The 10,058-nt window shown below is 40.2% G+C and overlaps 1 protein-coding gene across 3 annotated transcripts in view; it reads left to right on the forward strand.

Moving 5' to 3' along the window:
• The window catches only part of FAR2 (fatty acyl-CoA reductase 2), a 164,994-nt gene that overhangs the window by 137,246 nt on the left and 17,690 nt on the right, over positions 1 to 10,058 (forward strand). For all 3 annotated transcript variants that reach the window (XM_003792481.2, XM_003792480.2, XM_012806786.2), the window contains 4 exons: positions 4,778 to 4,955; positions 6,358 to 6,402; positions 8,287 to 8,405; positions 9,190 to 9,257. In XM_003792481.2, the coding sequence (XP_003792529.1) occupies positions 4,778 to 4,955; positions 6,358 to 6,402; positions 8,287 to 8,405; positions 9,190 to 9,257 (410 nt within the window). The remainder of the gene's footprint in view (positions 1 to 4,777; positions 4,956 to 6,357; positions 6,403 to 8,286; positions 8,406 to 9,189; positions 9,258 to 10,058) is intronic.

Below are 10,058 nucleotides of genomic sequence, written 5' to 3' on the forward strand. Positions count from 1 at the left end.
TGGGAGGAGGCAGTGCATTAGCTTGGGAAGGAGCCAGGGGCAGAGCGACCCATCCATCACCTGAGATGCGTGTTGTAGAGGGCCAGAAAGAGGGCATGGCACCAGATATAAAAGACACCCATGTGTTTGGGGGGAAGAAAAACCAATAGGACATGGCTCATCAGCTCCCAGATTAGAATATGCATAATTGCCATGCATTACATTTCTAGCACCAAAGATCTAATTCTTTTAAAGTTCAATTTTATTGAAATTTTTACCCCAATTCTATTGAAATTTGTATGCAGTATATTTTTGGAGAGCTAACCCTGCTGTATTCAAATCTTAAGAACTTGAGTTTGTCGAGTAGACTTCTTTAAAATTCATGATTCCCTCATTTTCTTGACTGCAATAGTTACCAGAGATTGTTAAAAATATCGGTGACCAGACTCTCACCCCTGCAGGTTGATTTAGTGGTTCCAAAACGGCCCCTAGGAATTAGATTTCTACCTGGGGCCCTGCAGGCAAGTTTAGAAACTAGTGCGTTAAAGAGCATTTTCACTGAGTGACTTCTGCTGGAGATGGGGATTATTTTTATTCCAATAATCCATGTTCCCTCCTCCCCCTGCTCTCCTCACCTGGTTCCCACACTCCTGAAGGTACACAGCCACCAGAAAGCACAGCACGAGGTGGGACGGACATTAAGGGCATGGGAGGCAGGGGGAACAGAGGCTGCCGCAGCCAGCCACAGCCAGCCACGGCCAGCCACAGAGGCCCTCGTCTTGCAGCCTTCAAGGAAATGTGAAAAGAGGCCAAACACTGGGGCAGCCTTCAAGGAAATGTGAAAAGAGGCCAAACACTGGGACGCAGTCTTGCCTTTATGCTCAAGAGCACATCGTTAACACTAAAAGGCTGATCTATCCCGGGGGTGGAGGGTGAAAGCTGATTTTAGTATTTGTGCTTCTATTTTCAGCATAACCCAGCCTCAAGATGACATCTAAGTAGCTGACAATAAGTAAAATCCTGTATACTTTGTATTACTAGACTTTAAATACAAACCAGAGCGGGGTTAAGTTGCTTCTCAAACTATTTTTCCCATTGGCAGGTCATCCAGCATCCAGCACGGGTTTGGCCAGGTTAGGTGCTTGATAGAAGTCTGGAGGGAAATTCACCACAAGCATTAGGCTCAAAAATGCCCCGCTTCTCGGTAGAAAGTTTCAGTTGACTCTAAAGCCAACTCCATCAAATTGAGGGTGGTCGTCTTTGGCCTTTCAGCTTCTCAACACTTCTCTACTACCAGTGGACACTTTAACGTCCAATTTTCCTTCCTTCTCTACACAGACATCCCCTTTCTCCTTCCCCGTGTTATCCTGACAACCTCATGTCCTGAGGTTATCTCCTTCTCCTATCATGGTTCTTCTGTACTTCCCCAAACCATATACAGTTCAGAATTGGGCCGATCCAGATTGCCTGTGGAAGAGCAGCTAGGTACTGATAAGGTAGATGGCTCCTGGGGCAGAAATGTGATCAGACACAGAAATAAAACGCATACTCCTTGCTTTCCTGGACTCAGTTTTCCACTGGGAAAAAAGACACATAATCTAATACACAGATCATCAAAATTGCAGTAATCAAGTGAATGACATAGTCCAGACTGGAGAAGCTGAGAGCAAACGTTATCATGAGACAGGGCAGCCACTACGCATTCCAAAGCTTTTTCCCAACAGACCACCAGGCTTGCCCCACCTGTTGCGTAAGAAAATTAGGAAGTGAGGGGACACGTACTCCTCTTGCTGTACTCCTCTATTCAGTAAATATGTAAATAATGAAATTGTTAATGATATGATGTCAAATCAACAAGTTTTAAACCAAAAAAGATAGTAATGTTAATATTTCGAGGAAATTGTTTATGTGTGTGTATACATACACACAAGACATACACTACACATATTGTTTTCTGAAAATCTCAATGACTTTATGCTTCTTTCAAAGAAATTCAAGTAGAAGCTTAGAATTTGAAATGCATAGATTCAAAATATCACTTTGACTGTATTGAAAAGCATTTGGTTAATTAATATATTTTGGATCAGGCGCAGTGGCTCACACCTGTAACCCCAGCACTTTGGAAGGCCAAGGTGGGAGGATTGCTTGAGCCCAAGAGTTCAGGACCAGCCAGCACAACAGAGGTCTCTACAAAAGATATAAAATAGGGCACATGACTAGGCCCAGCTCCTAGGGAGGCCAAGGTAGGAGGATTGCTTGAGCCCAGGAGATCAAGGCTGCAGTAAACTAAGATCACAGCACTGTACTATAGCTTGGAGGACGAAATAAGACTCTATGTCAAAAAAAAAAAGTATTTTGGTTTATATAGTGTCTTTTTTCCATGCTAACTCATTTACTGTTTTAAAAACAAATTGAGAACAAAAGTAGCAGCAGCGGTGGCAGCAGCGGCAGACCTGCACTGAGTATAGGTCTGGAAAGGGCCTCACTAACCAGGGGACAGGCCGAGTTGTTACATATCTCCTCTCTGCACCCAGGAAGGAGCTGAATAAGATGGTAGATGGACAGCCTGGCTGTATTAGAATCAATATTGTATGAACATGTAAAACCAGTCATGACCTTTATATATATCATTACCTAATAAATGAGCATTGGTCATTTTGCTACAAATACGTGCCTTAGGCTCATTTTGTTGTATCAAATAGCTTTAAGCACAGTTGGGAATATTCCTGTTTATCCTCATGCTAATCTGAGGATTTAAGGTGGATATGATTACTCCCACTTTTCACAAGTAAAAGTGGAGTGAACAAGAAGATAAAACAGTGGAAAGAGAGGCAGAGCTAAGGACGGTGGAGGCGAGCCCGTGTCCCCATGACACTACAACTTCTTGCACTTGTGTTCTCAGAAATCTGTGGCACCAGATTTTCTGAAACAAGCAAACTTGCCAAACTCTGCAAAGTTCCCACAGATCACCCTTCCCATGCATGTCAACATTAGTGACAGCAGCTGGTACCAGCCATGTGAAATACACTCCCAGAGCATTGGTGGGTTCGGATGTGCTCTTAGGATTTTTTGTTGTTTACAGCCTTATTAAAATTAAGCTCTGTTTCTTCCATGTCTGGTTTTTATAACCTGTATATTTTTGCTGGTGAGAGAAAGTGGTCTTAGGCCAGTCAGTTGGCTTTGGCCCAAGAATAAGATGAGGTGGTTGGTAGTGGAACTGGCCCTATCCCCCACCTTCTCCCAGCCCCCAGGGGGCCATGTAATTGACATGGTCTCTGTTTCTTTACATAGTGGAAGTTGGTTTTAATTCTAGGAACCTCTCAATCTTTCCCGACTCAATTTAAATCAGAAGACACTTAAGTATCCAGACTTAGCATTATTGGAAGTAAAACAAGAAAAACAACAACATTACATAGGCAGTGCTCACGTTCCACCTCTGTATCAAATGGTTCATTAAAGCTGAGAGTTGTAATTCGGAATAAGTCTTAGAATCAAGCTTGCCTTGAGGCTCCACAATTTGTCATGTTAACAAAGTGGTAACAGCTAGGATTTTCTATAATCAGAATCAAAATAGAGGCACCTCAGCCAGGCACAGTGGCTCACACCTGTACTCCTAGCACTCTGGGAGGTCAAAGGGGGAGGACTACTCACTCATGGTCAGAAGTTCAAGACCAGCTTGAGTAAATTGAGACCCCCATCTCCACTAAAAATAGAAAACTTAGCCACTCATGGTGGCAGGTGCCTGTAGTCCCACCACAGTGCCCAGCTATTTTTAGAGACAGGGTTCACTCTTGCCCGAGCTGGTCTTGAAATCCTGAGCTCAGGCAATCCACCTGCCTTGGCCTCCCAAAGTGCTGGATTTATAGGTGTAATTTAGTTGCCCTCTTAGAGAAATGTAAATATACTTCGGGGTTATCAAAATGATTCTGACATTTTTAATAAAGATTAGGGTAATGCCTTCTCTGTTAACTCAAGTTATTCACACTGCACATCGCCTTGAAAGTAGGAGTATTCAATAATAGTCCTATTGAAGCTGCTTCAGAGTATTAAAAGTACTGCATGTGGCTGACTTCAGAATTCATTGGAATTCTCTGGAAATAATATTCAAGTTATCAGCATAGACTCTAAATAGACCTTCAAGATACTTTACATAGATCTGCTCAAACAGATTGTAAGTCTGCCCATATAGTTGCTTTGATTTGATTTGATTTGAATGAAAGCTTAAAAATTAAAAGCTAAAGGTTTCAGGATAGGTGCCCTAAGTTTTATTGGACAACACTAAATGAGTGGGACTGCTAGGGAAGCATCTTGGATGAGAGCGCCTATAATCTCATGAATCAGCACTCAGCATACTACAGACACATGACTGGCATTCACAACATGTCAATGAATGTATTTGTGAATATGTTGCAAAGGAAGTACTGAAGCTATGTAGAGGGTATATGTACTACAGTAGTAGGGGTACTAAAGTAATACTAATAAAATAGCGTAATACATGTAGTACTACTTTAATAGCAATAGTAATAAAGTAGTAGATTGCATCTGTTGACTTAATCTCTGGGTGGGAGGATATAGGGTTTGACTGATAGATCTGGCTTAGCAATAGAGAGCAGAGAGCTCATCCATGGAGCATGATTGGAACAGGTGCACACTCAACCATGGTGTCCTGCGACAGTGCTGAATTTCAGAACTCTATCTGGAAAGCAGAAGTTTTGTTAGATTGTCCGTGCTCGCATATTTTTTTCTGGTCTGTGGTCTAACGTGTTGCTAGAACACGTTTTCCTCTGACTACCTTCAGGTGGCTAGATGACTCTATTATTGATGAGATCACACCCAAGCTGATCGGAGATCGGCCTAATACTTACACCTACACCAAGGCCTTGGGAGAGATGGTGGTGCAGCAGGAAAGTGGGAACCTGAACATTGCCATCATCCGGCCCTCCATCGTGGGAGCGACCTGGCAGGAGCCGTTTCCGGTAAGTCTCCTCACTGCATTCCTGGATTGGCTTTCAAACCAACATTATTCTCGCCCAGTGGTTCTCAACCTTCCTAAGGCAGTGGTGTATTTTCACTGTTACAAAGGGGTCGTGACCCACAGGTTGAGAACCGCTGTCTAGGTCAATTACTTTTTGATGGCTTTTTTCTTTCTTTTTCTTCTCAGGATTTATAGCTGAGCGCAGCAAATCAAACACGAACCCATTATATTAGGGCAAAATTCCACACTGGGAATTGCCTAGCACGAAACTCCTCTGGGAGTTACTTTGACTGTCCTGGAGTTAGATGGAGATCTTAAATTAGCTTCTAATTAACCGGTAGTCTCAAAATTCCCATGGACAATAGTTTCATTTCTTGACTATCTCGCTACGGTTTAATATACCAGAATGTTCTTGATGGCTGAATTCTAAGTACTGTGACTGCCAGGGTAAACAGAAGTCACAAAGCTCACTAAAGGTTCTCTGTTTACGAATAGTAATGTTTTACCTCTTTCTACTGCTCTATCCTTTTGGAAGCACTTTGAATTATACTGTCTTCTTCAAAGCAACTCTGTGAAGCTTTGGGGCCTAAGAAATTCGAGCTCCGCTAGTCACGGGCAATGCAACATTCTGAGTTTTCTTTTCTGTAAAACTGGACTGATACTATTTCCTCTGGAGAGTTGATTACATGAAACAATGTGTGAGGAGTGCTTAGTCCCTAGTAAAAAGCTGGTCCCTAGTAAGAGGCTGAACAAATATTACCCCTTGATCCTCCCCTGTCTTCTCTCTCACCTTCCATTATACACAAACATTTTGACTTTCACAATGTAAGATAAAGAAGCAAACCTAGTAAGGTCAGCTGATGTGCTTAGGGCTTAGAAAACAAACTCAAGAAGACATTTAAGTGTTCCTGAACATAATCTTTCCAATATAACATCTGTAAGCAAGCTAACACACACACACACACACAAATATACACCTGGTATGGACTCTACAGGGGTTAAACATTTCCGGAAATGGGTGATTTCTACAAATCATGTTTGAAATGTTCCCTCAAGGAGCTCAACAAGACTAAGGTGGAAAAGAATGATGGTATTAAGGCAAGGTCCAGTTTAGTCCAGAAGATGTCAGAAAACAACAGGAAATCATCCATGACTCCTGCTGTGGAAAACCATGCTGGCAAAATTGTAATTCTTCCATAGTCAAATAGAGTGCAGAGAATAGCCATTTGGGAGTGTTGAATTTTGTTTGGGATCTTAGAAATACTGGATTAGAACTAGAACTGTCTTCTATTGGCTGGGGTCTTGGTGCTCTGTTTAAAATTTACTAACGTTACATGGCAAATGTTTCAAACATATAACAAATCTATGAAATATGTAACCAAAGAAATCTTCTCTTTTTCCAGGGTTGGGTTGATAATCTAAACGGACCTAGTGGGCTCATTATTGCGGTATGTATAATGATGAGGAAATAACTCCTTGAAATTAGTAAAAAAAAAAAAAAATTCTTAGCATTGGTGTAGTTTGATTGATCCAAACCATAAATGGTATTTTATTAACAAACGTTGAAGCAACTTATCTCAATTTTGCCAACTGAAAAATAGAGGCAGAGTGAAATTTTACTGCTATTCTTTGAGAATTTTTTTTACCAGGAAAATGGAGATAATGTGATGTCATCAATTACCATTTACGTATTTTATTTTAGACAAGGATTTCCTTTAGTTACCACAAGATGGAGCTATTTCCTCCTTTTTGCTATCTATTATTAGCATGAGTTAGTGCAGCAAATTCACTAAAAATACCATTCATATCCTTGTAGATTACTAAGTTCTTGATTATAAAACATGAGTTTACGTGTGTGTATAAAAATTAGATATATATTAATAACTAATTCTTTAAAAATACAAGACAGAGAACTACCAATTGGAGCAAATTTTTCAAGTATAAAAATTGACGAATATAGGAAACACCTTTTCAACAATAATTGTCTCACAGACCAGGAGAAATGCAGCCCGTCTAGGTTAGCAGCCCCTATGCCCACCTCCCTGCAATTCAGATCAATCCAGCTGAGCTGTGGGGTTTTCACTGAAGCATTTTAGGACCCGAACCACAACTTTACTCTTAGGGCAATTAATGGGAATTCACTTCTCTAAATAAACGTAAATCTTATTAGAGACTCAGACTCAGCTTCAGGCTCTTCCTCTGTTCTTCCCAGAACTACTAGGTTCAACATAAATTAAAATACAAATAAAAATACAATTAAAATACAAACATAAGACAGTGAGTTATGACTCATCAAATTCACTGACAATGAACCTCCTTCTGATTTCTGATTTTTCCCTCTTCCCTCCCTGCCTTCAACGCTTTCTCCTCTGAAGTTTATTTGGGGTGAATGCTTGGCGTCTTAGAACATAATTATTTTAACATGATCCCGGAGCAGGTCTCATTATACAAGGTGGCCGTAAAGTTAATAGTGTGCAATTTAAAATTGCACATGACCTTTGTGGCCACCCTGGGTTGCCAAGTCATGCATTTATCACATTTTTTCTAAAATTTTCCAAACTGGTTTCTTATATCCAAAAGAAGGGGTATCAGTTATTTAAAAAAACAGAAATTGGGAACATCAAAAAGTGTAAATCATTTCAAGTCAATGTCATAAACATGGCAAAGTATAAAGAATCAACTTTATAAAGTCAACAAATTAGTAACATGAATAATTCTCAATTCTTTTACCTGGATAGCATCAGTGATCTATGAAATGAACTAAGATACTTTTTTAAAAAAAAAAGAAAAAGTAGAGAACGGTGGCCCCAAAGAGAAAAAAGCTTTTGTTTTGTTAAGTGTTAGAATTTCATCAACTGATTTTTTTCCAAATAATATTTTTAAACTTTTAGTGCCCACTATTGGTCATGGGTAAGCACTAGCAGAAAACAAAATCATTGAAGAAATGGTAAACAAATATTGGTAAATAAATATTAATGGGAAGTTTGGGAAACCTTAATTCTTAAAACGTCTTATTACTCAAACTTATTTCTGGTGTTTGTTAATTAACTAGCTACATTAACCTCTCACAAATTTGAGGAATTTTATTTCCTGGAAGAACCTGACAACCACTTGTGGTTGTTAGAAGTATTAGCACTTGAGATACACTTGGCTGGGAAGGTTGCTGGGCCGAAGGTGGTCAGACTTGGCATAAAAACCTGGTGAGCAGCAGGTCAGGGTCAATGTCAGCTGTTTCCCCTAACAGCACTAGCACACATACTGTCTGATATAACTTGAGCCCCAGCTGCTACTTAAGACCTGGTTTAATATTTTATGTTATTTTTCCTCTACAGGCTGGGAAAGGGTTTCTTCGGTCCATAAAAGCTACTCCCATGGCTGTGGCAGATTTAATTCCAGTTGATACGGTCGTCAATCTCACCCTAGCGGTAGGATGGTACACTGCGGTGCACAGGTGTGAATGCTGAAGCCGCCTTCAGGGACGGGATGAGGACGAGGGTGACATGTTAGGCACATTTTCAAAACACAGGCACTTCATTGTTTAAGACCTCAAATGTGAGCGTGGATTTGTTTAATATTTTCTCTAGTTCCTAATATGCAATCTCATATACACTAAGTTGTTTTATAAATACTGCTTACTACTTGCGTTAAATCACTGAGCCATAAAGTTCTTGATAACCAACAGGCTTTTCTTTCTATTCAGTTCTCCAAAATACAACTTCCCTTTCTAAGGCAAAAGTGATAGAAGTTGAAGAAGAGAGAGCATACTTTATGTTTTCTTGTACTGCTCAGGTTCCTGGTAAATGACAAAGTTCAGATCACATGTCAGGAGATTTCCTAGCCTGCGCGCACACACGCACACATGCACAAAACAATTGTACATTTGGCTGAAACTTGCATGGTTGTAACGTACATGGTAGGCAGGATTAAATTTTAATTTTTCTTATGTGAACTCAGACATACATGCTCCATACTGTGTCACACCTGGTTGACCAAGTGTGAATGCTGAAGTGCACACACACACACACACACACACAATTTTTCTATTCTTCTTTCATTTTACTTATTAACCCAAGAAGGTACAAAAGATACAAGGAAATGTTGCAAAGCTTGCCTTAATCATTGGAATTCCACATTAGTTCTCCATTTTGTTATATTACAGAATACTCCTTCCCTCTGAAGGAGTCAGAGGGAACATATGCATGATTGTAATAAGGAATTTTTATTTCCTTTTCCAGACCTAAGTCAACGTTAATCTACCACTGTACATCTGGTAACCTCAATCCGTGTAACTGGGGCAAGATGGGTAAGCACCCGGAGCAATGTCACTACACAACTACGACTGTCTGCCACAGGGGCGGGGGGAAATAGCACAGTGGGTCATACAGCTTAGAGCCTAAGGGGAAAGGAAAACGAAAAATAAGTAGAGAGACAAAATAATTAGAAATTGTAAATGTGTAATAGTTAACCAGAATGTACTGTGGTATACCAAAGGAAGGAGTCTGAGGAGTCTTATTACAATATGCATGATTGTAATAAGAAATCCATTAGCTGTAGAGATGTTTACAAACAGTGATAAAACCAAGCAAAAGTTAGCAGTTATAACAGTCTGGTGATGAAATACTCCTCCCCTTTAGGGCAGTGGCCAGCACACACACATCCCTTCTCCTCTTGACATATCACTGAGAATATGACATGATCAATTACAAAGGAAATTTAGAGGCATCAAATAAATTATGCCTTTGTTACTGAATCAGTTAATACCATTCATTAATTTTTGCAGTGCGCCTCTAATGAGTGTGCAATAACCACATTCCACTCGTGATTTGTAAAAGTAAATATGAATCACTGTGGGAGAAAAAACATCCAGATTCTCTGGACTCCAGAACCAAGGTCTTGGGTGCTGAGCTATATTTTTAAGAGGCTGAAACCCACTGCGAGAAACCCTATATTGTATACAGAGTATTGGCTCCACTACATGTAAGGGACTGAAACGATCCAGTGTCTAAAACCTATGAAAACTGGAGTACAATTCAAGCATCTAATGCTTGTAGAGGGTAAAGGTGGGCAGGTTAGCTCTCCTGTAGATTCCTTAGCACACAAGACA

The sequence above is a fragment of the Otolemur garnettii genome, unplaced genomic scaffold, assembly GCF_000181295.1.
Source record: "Otolemur garnettii isolate 467f Iridium unplaced genomic scaffold, OtoGar3 scaffold00057, whole genome shotgun sequence".
In the NCBI taxonomy this organism is placed as follows: domain Eukaryota; kingdom Metazoa; phylum Chordata; class Mammalia; order Primates; family Galagidae; genus Otolemur; species Otolemur garnettii.